The sequence below is a fragment of the Acinonyx jubatus genome, chromosome A1 (genome assembly GCF_027475565.1).
Source record: "Acinonyx jubatus isolate Ajub_Pintada_27869175 chromosome A1, VMU_Ajub_asm_v1.0, whole genome shotgun sequence".
Taxonomy (NCBI): domain Eukaryota; kingdom Metazoa; phylum Chordata; class Mammalia; order Carnivora; family Felidae; genus Acinonyx; species Acinonyx jubatus.
In genome coordinates, this window is record NC_069380.1 from 6,133,092 (window position 1) to 6,155,653 (window position 22,562).

The following is a 22,562-nucleotide window of genomic DNA, read 5'->3' on the forward strand; positions in this document are numbered from 1 at the left end:
ATTCTAAAATAAATAAATAATAAAATACGTTAGTTCGTAAAGTCTTTCGGTCAACTATGTTTTAACCAAAAAATACTGAATTTTCACGTGAGTGCGACATTTCTATAGGTAGCAAGGTAACAATAACAATAATAATAGCAGCTAACACTTACTGTCTTTGTGCCAGGTACCATTATGTTTGCTTTCCATACATTAACTCATTTAATCCTGAAAACAAACCTTTGGTAGTAGACACGATTGTTAATCTCCCTTTGACAGATGGGATTACAAAGAGAGTAAGCACCTTGTCCAGAGTCATTCGGCTCATAAATGTCAAGTCAGGACTTGACCCAAGCAGTAACCTTGGAGTCTCCCATTCATAACCCCTCTGTACTTTACAAGTTCTGTATCAAGCATCATACTTATTTAGACTAGGATAGCACTGGCCAGGAGAGCTTTCTCTGATGATCTGTGCTATCCCATAGGGTAACTTCTACCCACATGTGTCTCTTGAGCTCTAGCAGTGTACCTGATACGACTGAGAAATTGTTTTGTTTTGTTTTGTTTTTTTAGTTTAATTTGGTTTTAGTTAATTTGGATTTAAATCTAAATAGCCACACATGGCTAGTTTATTATTTGTGTTATAATAATGTTTCCCCTTAATAGAAAAAGAATAGAAAAGACAAGAATTTAGTTCTGTCCTAAATTGGGCAAAGCAGTTCAGATAATGTGGATCATTGGTTTGGAGTAAGGCGTACGTTTAGTTACTTCTGAAAGGAGAACCAAGTAAGATCATGATTATTAGAATGACTAAATGTGAATTACTACATTAAATAGAAAATAAGTTTTCCTGTTGTTACTTTGGGGGAATAAATACCTTCAAATGGTGGCATTTTCATCAAAAAACATACACTTCGCACATGTGTCCGAGGAGATGACTACGGGAAGTAACGCGGTAACGTTTTTATGACTTACGGTTTCAGCTTCAGAAGTTGCTTACCATGGACCCAATTAAGCGAATTACCTCAGAACAGGCTATGCAGGATCCCTACTTCTTAGAAGATCCGCTTCCTACATCAGAGTAAGTGACCCATGTATTAATTCACCAGCACGATGGAATTTTTTGGAGCGTGCTTTATTTTAGCTACCAACTCCAAGTTGCCACTCCTGTGACAAGAGGACGTGAGGAAATCCCCACAATAAGCCAGAAATGAGCTCTGATGACCGAGGTGTCATTTAGGCATCTCTGGCCGTGTCCCGCTTTGCGAGACGTTGCCGGCTCTGGTTTCAGGTGCACTCCCGTTACGTGGTGGCGGGTCGCGTGTGGGTGCTGCCACCCCCTCAGACTCCCCGAGGCCGCTCACCGCTTGCACTCACACTCTGTGTTCCCAACTGCAGATCTCGTTCCCTAAGAGCAGTGACGTTGCAGCTGGCCTCTACATTTCGGGTATAGTCATAAAGAGTAAGCCTGGGCCAGAAGGAAGTTGAGTCATATTCGATGATCAATTATTTTTATAGAGTTCTGAAAAGCCCTCCCACGGCCTGCTGTAATGTCACAGGTTAGAAGAGTCATCTCTTCACAGCTGCAGGAAGGGTGCTGGTTTTACAAATACGGAGGCAAAGCCCACCTTAAAAGATTAAAATGAAGGATCTGAAATATCGATTAGCATACTGGAAATCATTTCTCCTTTTTTTTTTTGTGATCAGCGTTTTTGCCGGTTGTCAGATCCCTTACCCCAAACGAGAATTTTTGACAGAAGAAGAACCTGATGACAAAGGAGACAAAGTAAGTATTAAAGTACATTTCCTGCCTCTCGTTGTGGCCAGTGCGACCGTGAAGATAATTTTGCTTGTATTTGGTTCTCCTTCTGAGTTGAACTTTATTTTTCTGTTTAACCAATTGAGAAGAACCAGCAGCAGCAGCAGGGCAATAACCATACTAATGGAACTGGTCACCCAGGGAATCAAGACAGCAGTCACACACAGGGACCCCCGTTGAAAAAAGTGAGAGTTGTCCCTCCGACCACTACCTCAGGTGGACTAATCATGACCTCAGACTATCAGGTATTTCTAGTGTGTTTTGTTTTGGCTTGCCATATTCATACTTGTATGTGGGTTCGTGACCTTTGGGAAATGCAGTATAATTAAGAAAAATGCTGACTTTTACGTACCTGGGGAAATGACACTGACACGAGTGTCACTGGCATGGAGAAACACTGACCGATACAGTAGAGGGAGCTGGCTTTTGAACCAGACAGGCCTAGAATGATCGAACTTAAACTACGCCATTTATCAACTCTGTGACCTTGGACAGACAATGTGACATTTCCCGGCTTTAGTTTTTCGTCTGTAAAATGAGAGTAGCCAAGTCTAACCGGTAGCTGTTGTAAGAGTAGCCGTGATAAATCCTAGCGCCTTAACTTGTAGCAGCAGCTCAGTCAGTGCTGTCTGTTGTTTTGAGACAGCCGTATACCGATAACGATTAAGCACACAGGCTTTCAAATCCCAGCCCAGCCACTGACTTTGGGTAACCTTGAGTAAGTCATTCAGATGTTCCCAGTTTTCTCATTTCCAGAAATGGACAGTGGCAAGTGTCAAGTTGTAACAACGATTTAACGAGAGAACGTACTGAGGCACAGTGGCTGGCCTGCCTTGAGTCCTTAACGGATGTTACCACTCTTACTGTCTTCATCATCATTCCTGCCATCAGAAGTCTTAGTAGCATTCGTAGCACCCAAGTTTATTTATTTATTTTGAGAGAGAGAACGTGAGCTGGGGAGAGGCAGAGAGAGAGAGAGGGAAAGAGAGAGAGAGTCCCAGGCAGGCTCCGAGCGTTCGGCACAGAGCCCGACTCAGGGCTTGAACTCAGGAACCTGAGCCGAGATCAAGAGTCAGACGCTTCACCACTGAGCCTCACAGGCGCCCCCTTAGTAAGCGCTTCTTAAGTGGTGGTGGTGATGCTGGTGGTGACTGTAATGATAAGAGCTTGTTGGGTACTTACTCTGCTAGCTTTTATACTAAGCATGAAACCTACATTATTTCATCATTATCTCAGAAAACCGATGCTCAGAGAGGTTCCATAGCTTTCACGTGTTCCCCTGCCGAGCCGGGGGCAGACCCAGGACACAGACTCGGATCCGACTGCCAAGGCTGCCTGCTCGTGGATCCTGTCGAGTGACATTGTCAGTTCCTTTGCCGAAAGACCTGCTTTGAAAATCGTATTCCACCTCCTTGCTCATTCTGATCATATTGCCAACCCAGCTGGGTTTCAGTGTGGAGAGGACACTGAAAGCTTGACCAGTTAGAGTTACTTACCTACCAAAAGAGAAAAGGAGATCTTACTGAACTGGTGAGCTTCCCAGAGCTGCCACTCCGGTTCAGGAATAAGATCTTCGCTCTTCGCTTTGGTTGAGGAGGGGGCCAGTCCACCAACCGTGGAAATTCTTGAGACTCTGCTGGGGTAGCAGCTCTTTTCCAGGAACAAAGCAGGGACGTCAAGGGCAGACATCTCTGAGGGCTGATGTTTGTTCAGACATCTCTCTCTCCCTATCTGGATGGAAAGAGTGCATCCTTCTTGGCCCAAGAGTGTGTTTGCACACTAAGATATCCTTAGAATGAAGCGGAGCAGTGCTTGGACCTTTGCTACTGAAACCAAGAAAATGCTGCTGCACTTCTTTGTTTCTTGGTGTTCTCATTGTGGTTGGTTTTTGTAGTGACTTCGATTTCACGTGTCCCCTCTTTTAAAATTCTATTTTGCTAGGGTTGGCAGAATTTCGGATTGTATGATTTATTAACTACGCTTTGAAAGAGGAAAGTAGTAAATTACGGTTAATCAGTTATCACATTTGTCTTGGGAGCTAATAATACGACAGGGAGAGGTGCAGGAATGGGAATAAGAATATAACAGGTCAGAATCAGAGGTCTCTAAACTCTATCACTGTTCTTTCCCTTTGTGCTCTTTTTAGAACTGAGAATACCATTCTTGTTATGTTTCTATAATTACGAACTTTTGTATATACCTTGTAGCAGAAGATAAGATTCATTAAAGGGCATAAAAATATTAAATGCCAAAGAGAATTATTCCATGGTACCTTTTCTTGCCTGTTCATTTTTTTTTCTATTTTTCAGTCATGAGCATGTTGAGAGGTTTCTACCGAAGAAACTAGCATGTAAATTAGCTTTGAATTTCTTAGTGTGTCCATCACTAAGTTCATTTATAAACAACTCGAGCAAATTAATTATTACTTATCAAGTAGGTACAAAACGGCTTAAAGAGGGAGGTTACTGCTCTAGAGAAACAACGAACTGCACAGCATTGTAATGAGACTCAGCCTGATATTGTTTGCTGGCAATACTCTGACCTCCACGAAGAAGAGCTGATATTAAAAGGTTGGGGGTTTTCATCATGTTCCGTCTAGAGCTAGTGTATGGCACAAGACTTTGGAATTCTTACTGCCTTGAAATCAGTGACATTTTAAACACACATAAGCCTTGCTGGCTCGGGATGGAGCCGACTCTTAGAGACGTCTGACTCACATGTCTCCCTCGTTCTCCATTTTCCAGCGTTCCAATCCACATGCTGCCTATCCCAACCCTGGACCAAGCACATCACAGCCACAGAGCAGCATGGGATACTCAGCTACCTCCCAGCAGCCTCCACAGTACTCACACCAGACACACCGGTACTGAGCTGCGCTGGAATGTTGTCCGTGCACCGTTGCTAGCGCTGTGGACTGACGGTGCAGCTCCCTGCGGGAACCCGGCATGGGCCACGGGAGTGTACTGTGCGCTCACATCCTCAGACTGTCCAGTAGCCAAGTTCCACCACTTTTCACAGACCGGGGTAGTGGCTTCCAAGTTGTACCTGTTCCGGAGTTAGACTTGAAAGAAAGTGCTAGCACAGTTTGTGTTGTGGATTTGCTACTTCCATAGTTTACTTGACATGGTTCAGACTGACCAATGCATTGTTTTCAGTGACAGTCTGTAGCAGTTGAAGCTGTGAAATGTGCTAGGGCGAGCATTTGTCGTTGTATGTGGTGAGTTCTTTCAGTGTAACAGCGTTCTCTGACCAATAGTACACACACACACAAGTTTAACTGGTACTTGAAACATACGGCGTATGTTACTCAACAAAATCACCAAGACGCAAAGTGAGATTATTTTGGTACACCTTTCATTTTAGTGTCTTATCAGTGGGTTGATTCATTTTTCTACATTAATCAGTGTTTTTTGACCAAGACTATTGCTTGGGTTTTTTTTGAAAGTACAGAAGCCACATAGTTTTTCCAGAAAGGTTTCAAAACTCCCAAAGATTAATTTCCAACTTATAAGTTCGTTTTTATTTTCAATCTATGACTTGACTGGTATTAAAGCTGCTATTTGATAGTAATTAAATATGTTGTCATTGATATAAACCTGTTTGGTTCAGCAAACAAACTGAAATGATTGTCATAGACAGTGTTTTATTTTTCCTGTTGGTGTTGCTGATTAGTGAGCATGCTTTAAGATGAAAAAAGCATGAATGATAACTTCCTCTGAAAGGTGCGGCATCCGATTCAGATATCCTGTCCCGATTTTAAAGCTGGTTGGTGTAGTGCTATTAAAATTTTGTTCAGTTAATTTTCCTTTTTAAAACTCGTTCGCACGTTGTTTAGGGTGCCCTTACTTCAGCAAAGGAGAAGGAGTAGGAGAGCCTTAGGATTTTTGAGGAAAAAAAAAAAACCTATAACATACAATGTACTGTATCAAACTATTTTACATGAATGACACAAGTATTCTGAATTAAAAAAAAAATTGAACATTGTTAAAAACAAGGTGTTATGTAATAAATTTATTTTTCTTAAATCAAAATATGGAGTCAGCTGTATTTTTATATACACAAAGGTGTTTTATTTTAAAATGTGCCTTAACAAGTGGCCTCTAAATAAATCTCTGTGATTGTTTTCATTAATAATGTCTATATATTCTACCTCTGTAGTGGAGTAATGACTTAGGATGTATATACGGGTTCTTTCCTCTGCTGCACTTCGTACTATGATAGATGTGGAGTAGACACCTTTCTAATCGGAAGAATTATGATGAGCTTTCCATTTCTAGAATAAGGCGTAATTCTGTCTTATGCTGAGAACAATTTGTTTTATCCCAAATAGTTCTTTTTCCTCCCTCCTTTCGCACAAAACCCATAAGATTTAAAAAGCTGACTTAATTTTTTTCCTAAAAATTCAACTCATTCGGATAAAAACATTCGAAGAACTAAGGAATTCCCAATCCTGCTAGGCCGGATCAGAGCAGTGAGGATAATTTAGGAGCTAGACCTGTGTAGCCACATGACGTCTTGCCGCCTCGGCTCATCCGCACAGCTCGGGGATCTGAGCACGGAGCTCCCTCCCCAGGGCCCTCAGGAGCTGCCCTCTGACCACAGACTGAGTCAGGCTGACTTCTGTCACAGTACCCTAACCCGCCTTCCTATTTCCCTTCACTCGAATTGCCTTCTGTTTTTCCTCCCTGCCTTTGATGCAGTGGCTTCCAACCTCAGTGGGCGTGAAAATGATCTGCAGTTTGTTTTCTCTGGGTCTAGTCCCAGAGGTTGGTTCAAGGGCGCAGGGAGGACACGGAATCTTCATTTTTAACCAGCTCCTCAGTTGGTTCGGATGCGGTTGTCTGAGGAACACAGGAGAACACCTCCAAGCTGGTCTAAAGATTTGAGCAAACGGCAGTTCAGAGACTTGGAGAGAGGGCCGCTGTGTCAACAACCCGCCTCCTGCATGAATTTCAAAAAATAGAACCCTGGGGCACCAGGGCTGCTCAATCTGTTAGGCGTCTCTTGATTTTCGGCTCAGGTCATGATCCCAGGGTTGTGGGATACGGCTTCCCACACCGGTTCCACACGGAGCGTGGAGACTGCTTAGGATTCTCTCTCCCTCTCTCTCTCTCTCTCTCTCTCTTCCTGTCTCTCCCCCCCCTTCTCTCTCTGTCTTTCAAATAAAAAATAAAATTTTTTTCAAAAAAGTAAAACCCATTATGGCAAGTTCCACTGGAAATGTTGGAAACGCCTAGGGCTCCGTTCTCAGATTTTTAAATTTTTTTTTTTTCAACGTTTATTTATTTTTGGGACAGAGAGAGACAGAGCATGAGCGGGGGAGGGGCAGAGAGAGAGGGAGGGAGACACAGAATCGGAAACAGGCTCCAGGCTCTGAGCCATCAGCCCAGAGCCCGACGCGGGGCTCGAACTCAGGGACCGCGAGATCGTGACCTGGCTGAAGTCGGACGCTTAACCGACTGCGCCACCCAGGCGCCCTCAGTTCTCAGATTTTTAAATTTAGCAACCCCTGTTCTCTGAGGGATCCTGTCCAAACTTGAGGAGTTAAACATATTGACATATGTTTATGACATATTAACATATGTCATATAACATATATGTGGCATATGACATATAAACATATTAACATATGACATATGTTAACCATCAACTTGACATATCCAGCCTATTTCATATACGGGTCTAGCTGCGTATATTTAATTGCATCTGTGACGAGAAACGTGCACAGACATACACCCCGTCGTCCTCTAGCCCGTTCCTGGCTTTATTTCTCTGTGTTGCACGTATATTTGACTGTTGTCTGTCTCTTCCCTGTACAACAGAAACCTCCCGGGAGGAGCCTGTACCGTCTCAGCCTCTCCTCTTTCCCTTGGCCCTGGGTGAACACATCATCCAGTCTCAGGACTCGGGTAGGCCGACGGTTCCCGGATTTCCCGTCCAGACCTACCTGCCGCATCTGACTCATTACTGCAGATTGTCTCTAGACCAAAGATGCCCGAAGCGGACTCCGGCCTCCGCCTTCCACCCTGCTCCTTTTACAGACTTAACCGTCTCCGTGGCCACGAACCCCTCCCTCCCAGCCGTCCAGGCCGCACCGACACTGTGGCGTCATCCTTGCTCACACGCACTATTCCCGTTCTGCATGCAAACCCCGGGCGCTTTCCCTTTATATCCCCGGGTGAACCGCCCTCCCCGCCTTTGCGGCCCCACTCTGCGCCAAACGACAGCCACCCACCTCTTCCCTAGACTCTTACATAAGCGTCCTGCCTGTTTCCGCCCTGTCTCCTCAGCCTCCAGCAGCCCAAGGGACCCTTTTAACACAGCCCGTGCCACTCCTCTGCTCTCGTCCCCGCAGTGCTCCTGGCTCAGCGAGAGCCACACAAGTCCCTGCACGCCGTGGCCTCCCATTTCATACACCTGTCTTCTGTCACCCTTCTGTCCTGCGCCGTTCCTCCAGCTTGCCAAGCATGTCTTGTCTCACGGCTCTCACACCCTATTCCGGCTGCATCTGTCTCCCGCTCTCCCCAGCTTGGCTCGCTCCCTCACTTCGTCAGGTCTGCTCAAATCTCATCTTAGAGAGGCTCTTCCTTTCCACTGTGAAATAGCAGCCTGCCCCCCGCCTCCCCACCCCAGCCTCCTTCTCTGTCCCCTTTAGCCGGGCTTCATTTGCCCCCATAGCACTGACCGCTACCAACTCCGGCTTGCTTGGTCTTCCTCCCCACCCCGCCAGAAGATAAACTCCAGGCAGGCAGTCGTTTTTCGTTGAGATGTCGTTGACCTGTCACCGGTCCTGCTTACGGGGTGAGAGGTGTTGATTGGATACACTTAGGTATTCAGCATGATTGCCACAGTGTTAGCTAACACCTCTAGGCGGTCTTTTCATCTTTTCATCTACGGCAACTGCCTTCATATGACAGTGCTCGTAAATATTTACTGAGTGAATGAATGAGTGAACAAACGACTCCACGTTGGGACGTCAAATAGGATCTCAACTCCAGCATATCCAAAAGAGAACTTTCAATCTTCTCTCCCTCGCCAACCTCTGGCTTCCTAACTGGCCCCTGGCTCCCACTCGCACCATTCTGTGGCCTGCCTTCCACACGGCACCGATCCTTCCTCTCCAGAACACTGATCACTACTTGACACTGGTATACATCTAGGGTTTTCTTTTTTGTTTGTGTACTTGTTTATTTATTGTCTGTCTCCCCCATGGAGTAAGGATTCTGTAGTCCTTTTAAAGAATAAACTAGAATGGTCATCGTACATGCTTGTAAGCCTTCAGTGGCTTCCTGAGTCAGTCACACTTAGGAGGTTATGTGTTTTTTCAGGAGGATGTTTGTAGACATCAATAAACTTTTTCTAAAATTTACGGAGAAGCGAAAGCACTAGAATGAAGGAGTACATAGAAGATGCATTATGTGATTTTAAGCCTTAGCTAGACCTAGGGGCGCCTGGGTGGCTCAGTCGGTGAAGCATCGCACTTCTGCTCAGGTCATGGTCCCACAGTTAGTGAGTTCGAGCCTCGCATCGGCCTCTGCACTGACAGCACAGGCCTTGCTTCGGACCCTCTGTCTCCCTCTCTCTGCCCCTCCCCCGCTCACACTCTTTCTCCCAGAAATAAAAGAATAATTAAAAAAAAAAAAGACATCTAAACCCACAATAATCAAGACATTGTGATATTGGAGAAAGAATAGTCTTATAAATCAGTAGAACATGATGAGTCCAGAAAGGTACTGACACATAGAAGGGCAATCGATTTTCCAAAGAAGGGTGAAAGCATTTTAGCAGAGAAAGGATCGTCTCTTCAGCAAATGATGACGGAGCAATTTGATATCCTTAGGCAAAACCAAGCGAACAGAGCCTTAATTCAGACCTTGTACTCCATACAGAAATGAACTCAAAATGGATCATAGACCTAAATCTAAATATGAAACCTGTAGAATAAAACGTAGGAAAAACCTGTGTGACCTCGTGTTAAGCAAACATTTCTTAGACATAATACCAAACACACGATGTAGAGAAGAAGAGATTGACTAAGTTAGACTCTATCACGATCAAGAACTTCTGCCCTTTGACAGACTGTTATGAGAACGGAAGACAAACACTGACTGGGAGAAGATATTTGCAAGTCCCGCGAGAACTTGTCTCTGGAAACAAAGAACCCTTAAAACTCAGTAATTAAAAAAAAAACAGCAATTTTTTTATGGGCAAAAGATGTGAATAAACATTTCGCCAAAGAAGATAAACAGATGGCAGATAAGCTCATGGAGAGATTCTCAACATCACTGCCCATTAGGGAACTGCAAATTAAAAGCACAATGAGATCCTACTACACACCTATTAAAAAGGCTAAAATTAAAAAATAACGGAGTACCACATACGTGAAGATGCGGGGCAACTGGAACTCTCACGTCACTAGTGGGAATGCCAAGTGACACCGTCGTTTTAGAAAAGGTGAACAGTTTCTTTTTAAAGTTCAACACACCCTTGTCCTACCACTTAGCCGTCCCGAGTGAAGCGAGAGCATGTTCCCACAAAAACCTGCACACAAATCTTTGCAGGGGCTTTATCTGTAATTGCTAAAAGGTGGAAACCTATCCGTACATTGACCAAAACACATGCCGTAAAATGGTGAATTTCCCATGCAGTGAAATGGAAAGTGCGTTACTGATACACATAACGTGAATGATTCTCAGCTCGTGATGCTAAATGAAAGAAGTCCATACTGTGCGATCTCATTTCTATGGCATTCTGGAAAAAGCAAAATTATAAGAACAGAAAACAGACCACTAGTTGCCAGGGGCGGGAGGGAGAAGAGGGATCCGCTAAATAAGAACATGTTGGTATGTTTTTGGGTGATGAAACTTCTATACCCTGATCTTTGTCATGGCTACACAACCGTAAGCGTCAAAACTCACAGAATTGGGGCACCTGGGTGGCTCAGTCAGTTAAGCGTCTGACTCTTGATTTTGGTTCGGGCCATGATCTCACAGTTCGTGGGTTCAAGCCCCACGTCAGGCTCTGCGCTGCTAGCGTGGAGCTTGCTGGGGATTCTCTGTTCCCCTTCTCCCTGCCCTTCCCCTGCTCGTGCACTCTTGCTCTCTCTCCCTCAAAAATAAGTAAACATTTGTTTAAAAACTGGCAGAATCATTCAGGTGAATTTTAGTGGCTTTACATAAACTCTACCATAGTAGAAGACAAGAGGGGAAGAAAAGGACCAACAATATCCAGTGTTGGCAAGGACGGGAAGTGGCTGGAACTGTCATACGTTATTAGTAGCAATATCCAATAGAACAGCCACCCTGGAAAACAATTTGACAATTGCTTATAAAGTTATACATATTTCCCAGGGGATCCGGCAGTTGCACTCTTGTGTATTTACCTGAGAGAAATGAAAACATGTCCACACAATGTTCAAAGCGCCTTTATTATAGCACCGAAATGGATGTCTACCAACAGATGAATAGATAAACGAACTAGTATATGCATGAAGTGGGGTATGTTACTCAGCAGTAAAAATGGAGGTTCCGTAGACTCTTAATTGTAATGATAGTATAGGTATACATTTTGCAAAACTCCTGAAACTGTATACTTTCAATTGGCAATTTGTATGTATGTAAATGATGTCTGAAAGTCAGTCTGCTTAAGATGCAGTAATCCATAAAGCGCTGAGCACACGCCTCGCCTATAAGCATTCATTAAATGTTAGCTATTATTAGCATTCTCTCTATTTGGAGATATGATTTTTCTGAAGACTTAAAATATGACCTACTTCTAGCAGGTAAGTTGAACTTTGGGGGTCACGTCACGACCAGATGTCTCCTCGCCCTTCACAATGAATGTAGAGCAATTATATGAACATAAGCAGAATTCTTGACGTCAATAATTCCAGGGCTGAAATAGTTAAAGGTAACTCCGATTTCAATAACCCATCATGAGGTTTTTTTTCTTTCTTAAATTCAGGGAAGGTGAGGGGCTCCTGCTCTTTACTGAACAACTAATTCTCCTCATCTCACTTAGGGACAGCTGTGAATTTTCTCATAACCTGAATGTGTTTTGAGGGAGCAATGGAACTGAATCCGCATTTACTGAGCAGTTGGTATCTCAGAGAGGCTGTTAGGGCCTGTGGCCAAACATTACTGAAACAAACCACAATCCCTATCCTCAAATACTCATGGAATTTAATTTAGTTGAGGAGGCAGGATACACGTATGGGAAATAAAGCAATGGAAGCCATTATTGGATCAAGCACTAAACGGAAGGTTAAGAACCATAACTGTTTCTCTTTTGAGAAGAGAAAGTAGTACAGTGGGAAGGATTTCGGGGGTTGGGTGGGGAGACTATCGGCGAAAAGCATCAGAAAGAACGTGAGTTTGGGACCTCGGGCTTTGGTCGAGTCGTTCTCTTCCAAGCTCTGTAAATATTAAGAATTGTAGTAACAGGGCGCCTGGGTGGTTCAGTCAGTTGAGCATCCGACTTCGGCTCAGGTCACGATCTCACGGTTCGTGAGTTCAAGCCCCACATCGGGCTCTCCGCTGTCTGCGCAAAGCCCGCTTCGTATCCTCTGTCCCCCTCTCTCTGCCCCTCCCCTGCTTGTCTCTCTCAAAAATAAATAAAACGTTAAAAAAAAAAAACTTACAGAAAACAATTGTAGTGGTAACTATGATACTCTCAGTGAATCACTGAAATGCGGAAAGGTGCTGTGGAGAGCAAGCTCCTTCACTGTTCAGAGTTGCCTAATTAACTTTGTTATCTCAGCTTGACCCTAAAGTAACACTGCCTGCCTACCATTTGGAGAATTAAGTACAAATGTACTTGTCTCAGTGTACAAATGAGACAAAATGAAGTTTGGAGAGATCATGCCCTGCAAAGTCAGTCGGCTGTGTGGTAAAGTCAGATTACTGCAGCATCCAGGCCCCAGAGAAAGGAATAAGTCTAAGGTGGTCACCCACGGTGACGTGGCCTCTCTGTTCAGAGCACTAAACGTGTCCTGGGCAGCAATGGCCACAGATGAAATTGGTAAGCTCGTGGAAGGCCAGTGAGGACCGTTTTGTGTACAAATAAAGTCATTTCTTAGGTGTGTTTTTCCATTTAAGTTACAAAGTACAAAGAGAATTTGCATTTTACCGGCTATTGATAATGTCTGTTGAAAGCATACTCAACAGTGCTAATGGATGTAAAAACTGATGCTGGCTTAATAGACCCTAAAATCCGCTTGATAGGCGGTAATTGCTTTCCCAGTTGAGTTTCTTCATTGGTGGAATATATGCTATACATAGGCAAAAATAGATAACGAACAATTTTCTCTGATTTAATCAAGGACTTTTCCTAATACCAAACTATGCTGGACTCCTCTCGTGGTCCCCTTCTCCGTCCAGTACCATAACTGTTTTACTGTGAGTTTGTAGTGTAGACTGAAGTCACGGAAGTGTGGTGTCATTTCTGTTGTTCTCCGTCAGGACCGCGTCGCTTTTTGGGGTCTTTTGTGGTTCCATGCATATTTTAGGATCGTCTTTTCTATTTTTGCGAAAAGTGCCATTGGAATTTTGATAAGGATTGCATTAAATCTGTAGATTGCTTGGGTACTTTGGGTATTTTGTCAATATTAATTCTTCCATTTAACCAACATGGACTATCTTGCCATTTATTTGTGTTATCTTCGATTTCTTTCATCAGTGTTATAGTTTCCAGTGTATAGGTCTTTTCCTCGGTTAAATTTATTCCTGGGTATTTTATTCCTTTTGATGCAATTATAAATGAGAGTGTTTTTAAAATTTCTTAACCTGGTATTTTTTTTTTTAATTGGATGCTGATATTGTGAATTTTCCTTTGTTGGTTACTAGATCTTATTATATTTGTTTAGTGTTGGATTTGTTCTGGCATACTATTAAATTAACTGGATCTTTTTGATGCTTGCTTTTAAGCTTGTATATCAGGTCCAGAACTGTGCCTGGGGCTAACTAAGTAGTGATACTAAAGAAATGTCCTGAGAAATCTGCCGGATGCCTCAGCAACCACTCTGATTGGTAGGAAGATAGACTCTTCTCAGCCCTGCGTAAGTTCCTGGAAGTGGTTTTCTCTGACCTCAGGTAATGTTCTCTCATGCATGCACAGACCAGTACTCAGCAAAAGATTTGACGGGACTCCTCTGCAGATCTCCCAAGCTCCCTCTCTCTGTGCAGTACCCTGCTCCAATACATGGCCCTGAAATTCTGGCCACCTTAGCTTCTACGTGTATTTTATTTTATTATTTTATTTTATTTTATTTTATTTTATTTTATTTTATTTTATTTTAGAGAGAGAGGGCTAGCACGAGAGAGTGGGGGGGGGGGGCAGAGGGAAAGAGAGAGAGAGAGAGTGGGAAAGAGAACCCCAAGCAGGCTCCATTGCTCAGCACAGAACCTGACATGGGGCTCGACCCACAACCCTGGGACCAAGACCTGAGCCGAAATCAAGAGTCAAATGCTCAACACACACCAACGCCAATAGACCATATTTGGAGTTCCCTTTCTTGTGTTGGAAACTGCTTTCAAGCAGTAAGCTCACGCAAGAGTAAAACTCACTTTGTGCTGCCTGTTCTCTGATGTCTGAAAAACACATTTTTAAATATATTTGGTCCAATTTTCAAATTGTTTAAGGAGGAGGGGTCTCTAACGGTTCTTCGGTTCGAGCCCTACGTTAGGCTCTGTGCTGACAGCACGGAGGCTGCTTGGGATTCTCTCCCTCTCTCTCTCTGCCCCTCCCCTGCTCTCTCTTGCTGTCTCAAAATAAATAAAATTAATGGGCATCGAGGAGGGCCCTTGTTGGGATGAGCACTGGGTATGGTAGGTAAGCCAATTTGACAGTAAATTATATTAAGATAAATAAGTAAATAAATAAATAAATAAACTTAAATTTTAAAAATTTGTTTAAGGAGGAAGGGTAAATCTGGTCCTATTGTTCCATCATGGCTGGAAGCAGAAGTCACAGCTGGAGACAGTTTGGTAGATGGAGAAAACATTGAGCAGATTCACAAGATTTATTAGAATTGTGATGTAAGTGAGTTCGATATTGATAAGACAGTCAATACATTTTCCTAAAACTTGTGTACATGTCCAAACATCTGGTTTGGCAATCTGGTATATAATGTGATCCTCTGGTTTCCCAATGAGAAGATGAAAAAAAGAAAAGGATAGATAGATAGATAGATAGATAGATAGATAGATAGATAGATAGATGATAGAGACAGATAAATATATGATAGATAGATAGATAGATAGATAGATAGATAGATAGATAGATAGAGACAGATAGAAAGATAGATGATAGATAGGCAGGCAGACAGACAATAGACAGACAGACATAGATATCCTTTAAGAGATGGAGATGGAATTAACTACATATACTTATAAAGTTCAATTTAGTTACAAATATTTAAAACTACACATTACATAAACTAACATTATTTTAGAATATTGCCTCTTCTCACTAGAAGGAAATTATCCATTCTCTCATATGCATCTTTGACTTGATGAGCAATTTTGTCATTGCTATAATTTCTTTTTAAGTTATCTAAACATCATTTTTATGTCACTTGAAATTGTATGAGATACCGCATTTTTTTTCTTTTTTATGTATATCACTCTCGCTGGAAATTTTACCCGGGCCACAAGTACTCATTCGCATCACAGGAAATGGCTTGTCTGGCACTTGTTTTTGTTTATTTGTTTGTTTGTTTTCATTCAGCAGTCACCACATGCAAAATACTTTGTGGCTTTTGTAAGTGATTTTTATAAGACTTATTTACAGTATATCCAATAATTCTAACTGGGTGTGTCAGACCCCCAAAGATAATCACTAAATACTCAACTTGGTCAATTGCTTTGTCTCTGTTTTTAAAAATCCATTCCATCAGGTGACCTCTCTAATCATCCCAAACTAGCATTTTAAGATCATTTTAATATTTTTTTTAACGTTTATTTATTTTTGAGACAGAGAGAGACAGAGCATGAATGGGGAAGGGACAGAGAGAGAGGGAGACACAGAATCGGAAGCAGGCTCCAGGCTCTGAGCCATCAGCCCAGAGCCCGACGTGGGGCTCGAACTCACGGACCGCGAGATCGTGACCTGAGCTGAAGTCGGACGCTTAACCAACTGAGCCACCCAGGCGCCCGAGATCATTTTAAACTAGAGTTGCAAGATAAAAAATACAGGTGTCCACTTAAATTTGAATTTCAGATAAACAGTAAATTTTAGTATAAATTGCCCCAAATATTGTATGAAACCTACATGCATTACAAAAAAAAAGGTATTTGTCTGAAATTCCAATTTAACTGGTCATACAGAATGTCCACCTGAAATAAAAATACAGACTTTTATTGGCTAAATCTGGCAATTCTATTTTATTTTCTTTATCAATTTTTTTAAATTGAGTATAGTTAACACACAATGTTACATTAGTTTCAGTTGTTAGACGTAGTGATTTGACAATGGTACACCTTATGCCGTACTTAGGACAAGTGTAGGTACCAGGCATCCCATACAACAGTACTACAATGTCATAGACTACGTTCCCTGTGTTGTGCATTTCATCTTCCTGACTTATTCATTCCATAACTGGAAGCCTGTACCTCCCACTCCCCTTCACCCATTTTGCCCATCCCCCCACCCCTGGCAAACATCAGTCTGTATTTATAGGTCTGTTTCTGCTTTTTTGTTTGTTCATTTGTTTTGTTTTTTAGATTCTACATGTGAGTTAAATCATATGTGATATTTCTCTTTCTCTAACTAACTTCACTTAGCATAATACCCTCTAGGTCCATCCATGTTATTGCAAATGGTAGGATCTCATTCTTTTTTATGGCCAAATGACATCCCATTATACACACACACACACACACACACACACACACAGAGACACACACACACACACACCACATCTTTATCCATTCATCTGTTGATGATACAACCCTGTTTTGGATCCAGGTCCTCCTTGGAAAATCTTTATAAGATGTTGCTTATCAGATGATTCCTTCTCTTTTGAGTGATAATATTGAAAAACCATCTCACTTTATATTTGGGCATAAACAATAATTTTCACCATCATTTTCTTCCTAAGTACTAATATCATAAGCACTCTAGATAATATTTCCAAGCATTTTCCCTTGGTGGGGGGTAGAAATTAATTCAGAGAACCAAATATTAGAAGACTGTGTTCACCCATTTTCTGAATATTCCACCAGAACCCACATGACTAATTAAAGTACTATAATATTCATGAACATAGGTTTGGGCTAGGTGAGTGCGTTCATTTTTCTTTTCACGTTTTCAGGTTTTTTTTCTCTGAGATTTCGGAATACCAGGATTTTTCAGAGGTAAATGTTATCTTTAACATCACTATCCTGACCCCCCACCCCGAGATTGCAGGTATCCCCTAAGCCACACACACTTGTGAGGCAATTTAGATGGCAAATGGTTGTATCTGTGAAGAAATCTAGGATTAAAGAATTCCTTCGGTCAAAATGACTTTAAAAAAAAAGTGTTAAGGAGTGAACAAAACTAATCGTATTTTCTTCATTTGTTCTTAGCATAGTAACAATAATGCTTTCATTTCCCCCTGCTGTATCATTTAGAAAGAGTAATTCAATTTACCTCACTACTGTGGAATCCTGGTGGGGTGTCACATCTTTAATAACTTAACTTGTTCTGTCACTTTATTAAGTTAGGGGGGAAAAATAACATTTGCTACTTTGGATCCTGTTTTAGAATCCATGAAAAAGTGTTAAGTTCCTTCGTGCCTCCTGAATATCCTCAGTTAATACCAAATTGTACCCAGCTTGAAGCATTTCCTGTGATTCAGAAAAGCATTTTTGTTCTGTCCCCAAGGATACAAATTGGAAACAAAGTGATTAAACAAAACAAAACAAAACAAAAAAACTTGGAAGTAACACAATAAAACATCCCTAGGAGGCATGAGAATCTTACATTAAGCCGTTGGTAAGTTTCGAATCCTGCCCAGATGTGCTGAAAATATCCTTCACGCACAGTGAAAATCTCCACTGCCCTCTTTAAATCAGTGATTTTCCCTTTCTGTCTTTCCTCTTCCCTTTTGACACAGATGACTTTGCTGTTCTGGGGGAAATCAGAGCGCTCCCTGCCTCTGAGGCTGATGCACTGAGGAGGTCAAGGCTGCTTGCTCCAGCAACTTCTTCACACCCGGGCTTAGAAGGAATTTCTCCCAGCACATTCCTATCCCTAAAGAACACCCTTGCTTCCCATTCCAGAACAATGCTTTCTCTGCCAGCCAGCCCGTTGATACTAACCAGAGCTTGACCAGCCCCTGCAACCCAGTTCCTCACCCGCCTTTTTACATTTCACATGTGCTAAGTCGAGCATCCTTAAAGAGAGATTTAAAAAAAATTTTTTTTAATGTGTATTTATTTTTGATTGAGAGAGAGAGTCAAGAGTGAGAGCAGGAGAGGCAGAGAGAGTTGTCAGCGCAGAGCCCGAAGCGGGGCTGGAACCCACAAACCTTGAGATCATGACCTGAGCCAAAGTCAGATGCTTAACCGACTAAACCACCCAGGCACCCCAAAGAGAGATTTTTTTAAAACATTATTGATGCAACAAATGGCATTTCCTTCAGGCTTTTCTTTTTCCATTTTTTTTTAATGTTTATTGATTATTTTTGAGAGAGACAGAGAGAGTAAGAGCAGGGGAGGGGCAGAGAGAGACGGAGACACAGAATCCGAAGCAGGCTCCAGGCTCTGAGCTGTCAGCCCAGAGCCCGACGTGGGGCTCGAACCCACAAACCGTGAGATCATGACCTGAGCCGAAGTCGGAGGCTTAACCGACTGAGCCACCCAGGCGCCCCAAAGAGAGATTTTTTTTTAAACATTATTAATTCAACAAATGGCATTTCCTTCAGGCTTTTGTTTTTCCATTCGTTTTTTATTTAAAAAAAATTTTTTTTTAACGTTTATTTTATTTTTGAGATAGAGAGAGACAGAGCATGAATGGGGGAGGGGCAGAGAGAGAGGGAGACACAGAATCGGAAACAGGCTCCAGGCTCCGAGCCATCAGCCCAGAGCCTGACGCGGGGCTTGAACTCACGGACCGTGAGATCATGACCTGAGCTGAAGTTGGACGCTTAACCGACTGAGCCACCCAGGCGCCCCTGTTTTTCCATTCTTAAAGGCAAGTACCCTCGGAACCAAAGTGCTTACAGTATTCTCTCTCATCCAGTAATTACCAAGCCAACTTCAAAAGATGCCCAGCAGTCTCGGTCTTCCTTTACAGCTTGATTTCTTTCACTGCATTTTCTACTGAATGATGATGTGTGGTTTCTGAAAACGGACCGTTCACTCCTTGCCCGAGGAAATGGCATGTTCTGGAGAAGAAGTGTGGAAGACAGAGACCCAGACTGATTTCCGACCTAAGCTGGGCTCTTGGGGCAGCACTGGGGCACAAATCAGTCTGCTTCCCTGTGGCTCAGGGTCAGCGGGGGGACCAGATCCAAACAGGCAGGCTCGGGGCTGGCACCTTTCCAGAGTTCCAGGAGCCATCTGCGGGGGTGAGCGGAGTCTTCTAGGGGGTCTGGGATGGGACTCACGTGAGCTCACGACACCCCCTTTCTACTGACATTACCCGCCCACCCTCTATGAGCTTCATAGGAGCAGGAACCGGCCTTACCTACGTCCCCACTGGCACGGCGGCCGGCAGAGCGGTCCCTTGATGGTTAAGAGTAGGTTAAACTGCTTCATCCGGGAAGACGATGTTTAGGACTACAGTTTCCAGTCGGCTTTTCCTCAACTCCCAGCCAAGAGCAGAACGGGAGGGGGGATGGCAGGAGGAGACAGTGGCGTGGCACTGAAACTTCAACAAAGTCAAAGGTCTTAACTTTAACGGTTATTTTAAGCGGGTCTGGACTGCTTTTTCTTTTCCTGGGCGGAGCTGCTTAGCCATTTCAATTTTTGATATCTGCTAAAAGCATTGAATGTTTTTAAGCACAGTCAAGTACTTGCCCTACCGTGGCCCGGAAAGAAAGAAGTAAGAACGTGATTTCCCTGACTCCTGCCCCCTCACAGAGCTCTGGACCACACAGGGGCCCTTTGATCTGCCGACCTCAGAACATGTTGGGTTTCTTGGGTTACAAAAAAGAGCATTTTGCTCCCTCTGCATCCACGATCTTCTTCCTTCCTTCAATCCCGTGATACCAGGGCGTTTGAACGGAAGTGGAAATGAAACATGCGACCAACTCTGTGCTTGACATAAGGACCTTGAAGTGACCCAGAGGCCAGTGTCACCATCCTTCCCATTTTTCCTGCCTACCTTTCTGTCGCTTACCGGGTGCCAGGCCACCCCGTCCCCAGTCCTGCTCCTATCACGGGAGTAACAGTATCAAGGGTAGGAAACATGTCCCCCTGTGTCCCGACCACCAGCTCACTTGCCTGTATCCTCACTAACTCGGGTCTCCGTAAGTGAGCTCGGCGCCTAGCACTCTATAAGCACGCAATACATTCCGTGAAGACAAGGGGTGAGTCCTTAAATTTCCTGAGTGCTTTCTATATGTCAGCCCCCACCTCACCATCTGTCTTAATCCTCCCCACAATCTCAGGGCACAGACATTATTATTATTACTCCCGTTCGCCACACCACGAGGCTGGTGCTTAAGAGGTTTGCATCTTGCCCAAGATGCACAGCTCTCAGGCAGAGCCGGGATTCAATTTCAGCCTCTCTTCCCCTACAGCTTTTGTCTTTACCTCCACAGTGGATCAGTGAGCCCACGATGCCCCCATTGAGTCCCGGAGGGAGGCAGGAAGGGGAGCAGCGATTGGGACGAAGCCGATGCTCAGGGTGGCAGAGGGGAGACCGCCAGAAGTTGGGGCTGGATGTGGACCTACCAGCCTAGAGGCCTGTTCCCCTCTGGACTTTCCGGTTACGTAGAAAATAAATATCCTTGGGGCGCCTGGGTGGCTCAGTCGGGTAAGCATCTGCCTTTGGCCCAGGTCATGATTTCATGGTTCGTGAGTTGAAGCCCCGCATCCGGCTCTGTGCTGACAGCACGGAGCTCATGTCAGATCCTCTGTCCCCTTCTCTCTCTGCCCCTACCCAGCTCTCTCTCTGTCTCTCAAAAATAAATAAACTTCAAAAAAAAAAAAAAAAAAGGAAAGAAATGTCCTTACTCTTTAAGCCATTGTGAGTTGATTTTTTTTGCTCTTTGCGATGAAAAATACTCATCGATACACTGGACGAGCTACGTCTGGGATTCTTCACCCACTACTGCTCTTTCTCCTTACTAATTATTTACTGATATGCTTCTTTTCTATGGGAACATGTTCTTTAATGAAAATTGTAATCGCTATTTATCGTGTACCAGTTGGAGATCAAGCTACATCCACCAATTAGCTTTCTGAAGATTAAAAATGTGTTCACATGCCTTTGTGTGTTTTTTTTTTTTTTGTCAGTTTTCTTTTTCCATCATTTAACGTCTGTGTTTATTTCATGCCCCTAAGAGTTTATGCCAGCGTCTGGCTCTTCATGGAGAAAGAGGTAACATTGATTTCTTGGTGGTGCATTGCAAGCATAACCCTCTGATCACAAAGCCCTTTATCACCCATTCCCAAGCTAATTGATTTCTTTGAGAGCTGAACAATCCCAGCCTTGTGGGAAGAGAGTCTCCCACATTCGGAGAGCAGTGGCTGGTTTAGAAACGCTCTGTCTTTGTCCCAGACGAACTCTCTTCCGCATCCTTGATTATGTCTAAATGATGCTCTTATTCTTAGAGCCCACTTTCTCAGTCCAGCAGGAAGCGCTGATTTGTTTAGCAGCTTCAGGGACGGCAGGAAGCAGCGGTCCACAGGCCAATCACACAGCCAGGTGAGCCGCCACCGAGCTCTGGCTTAGGAGAAAGCGGCTTTAAAGGCTGAAAGGGTTTGGTGTCATGCCAACCTGTTTACTAAAGCATCTGCACAGCCTGCCTGGGAAATTGGACGGGCAGGCGATGCCGAATGCTTCCAAATGGGGACACTTGAGGTAGCTGTAATTGTCCCAGCCAGGGGGGACAATCATGAGGGGACAGTGCCCATGGTGTGCGTGACCTCGGTGGATGCAGGCCTTCGCAGCAACCACAGCACTCAGGGGTGGACCAAGGATTAATGAGAATGACTGTGTATGTCTGTTGGGTAGGTGGGTGGAGAAAGGTGGTCTGATAATATTCTAAGCCCGCTAAACCGGCTTCTTACTCAGAGAAGTATCATTAGAATTCCTTTCCCCAAAGTCAGAATTTTTATAATTCAGGCATCCCATTGGTAAACACGGGGGCTTCAAGAAACAAGCCCACCTCGGGGGCTGGGAAGCCTTGGAGCAGAGAGTCTCAGCTTCTGAGATGCCTTCAAAGGAGTCCTACACATCCGGGACCGAATCCCACTCAGCCCCCCGAGAGTGACAGGATGGCACCCTGAGCTCCCTCCTTCACTAAGTGCCCCTTCTGGCTTGTTCCACTTGCATTTCCCAACCCCCTCCCCCCCACCACTGTGACGGGCACAATCATATCGCATTGTACGTGTGCAGGCAGGATAAAGTCATTAATTTGTTCAACGGTGAACGTTTAAAATATGTCAATATTTTTGTAACTGCTTTGGCATCTCTTTATTTGTTAATATATCGAGTGATTTGAAAAAAAAAGGATGTGTATGTGGGGGGGTGGGGGTGGGGGGGTTGGTCCTGGACTTTTTCAACCTCAGAGAGCTTCTGCCCAGCCTGGATATCAAGGGTCCTCGGGTGG

The 22,562-nt window shown here is 43.7% G+C and overlaps 1 protein-coding gene across 5 annotated transcripts in view; it reads left to right on the forward strand.

Moving 5' to 3' along the window:
• The window catches only part of CDK8 (cyclin dependent kinase 8), a 124,737-nt gene extending 106,095 nt beyond the window's left edge, over positions 1 to 18,642 (forward strand). For 2 of the 5 annotated variants that reach the window (XM_015083752.3, XM_027064583.2), the window contains 4 exons: positions 963 to 1,060; positions 1,687 to 1,765; positions 1,885 to 2,043; positions 4,543 to 5,829. In XM_015083752.3, the coding sequence (XP_014939238.1) occupies positions 963 to 1,060; positions 1,687 to 1,765; positions 1,885 to 2,043; positions 4,543 to 4,668 (462 nt within the window). In that variant the 3' untranslated portion in view covers positions 4,669 to 5,829. Of the gene's footprint in view, positions 1 to 962; positions 1,061 to 1,686; positions 1,766 to 1,884; positions 2,044 to 4,542; positions 5,830 to 13,722; positions 13,969 to 17,894 lie in introns of those variants that run through there. The other 3 variants (XM_053209919.1, XM_053209959.1, XM_015083753.3) reach the window with 3 other exon arrangements.
• The last annotated feature ends 3,920 nt before the right edge of the window (positions 18,643 to 22,562 follow it).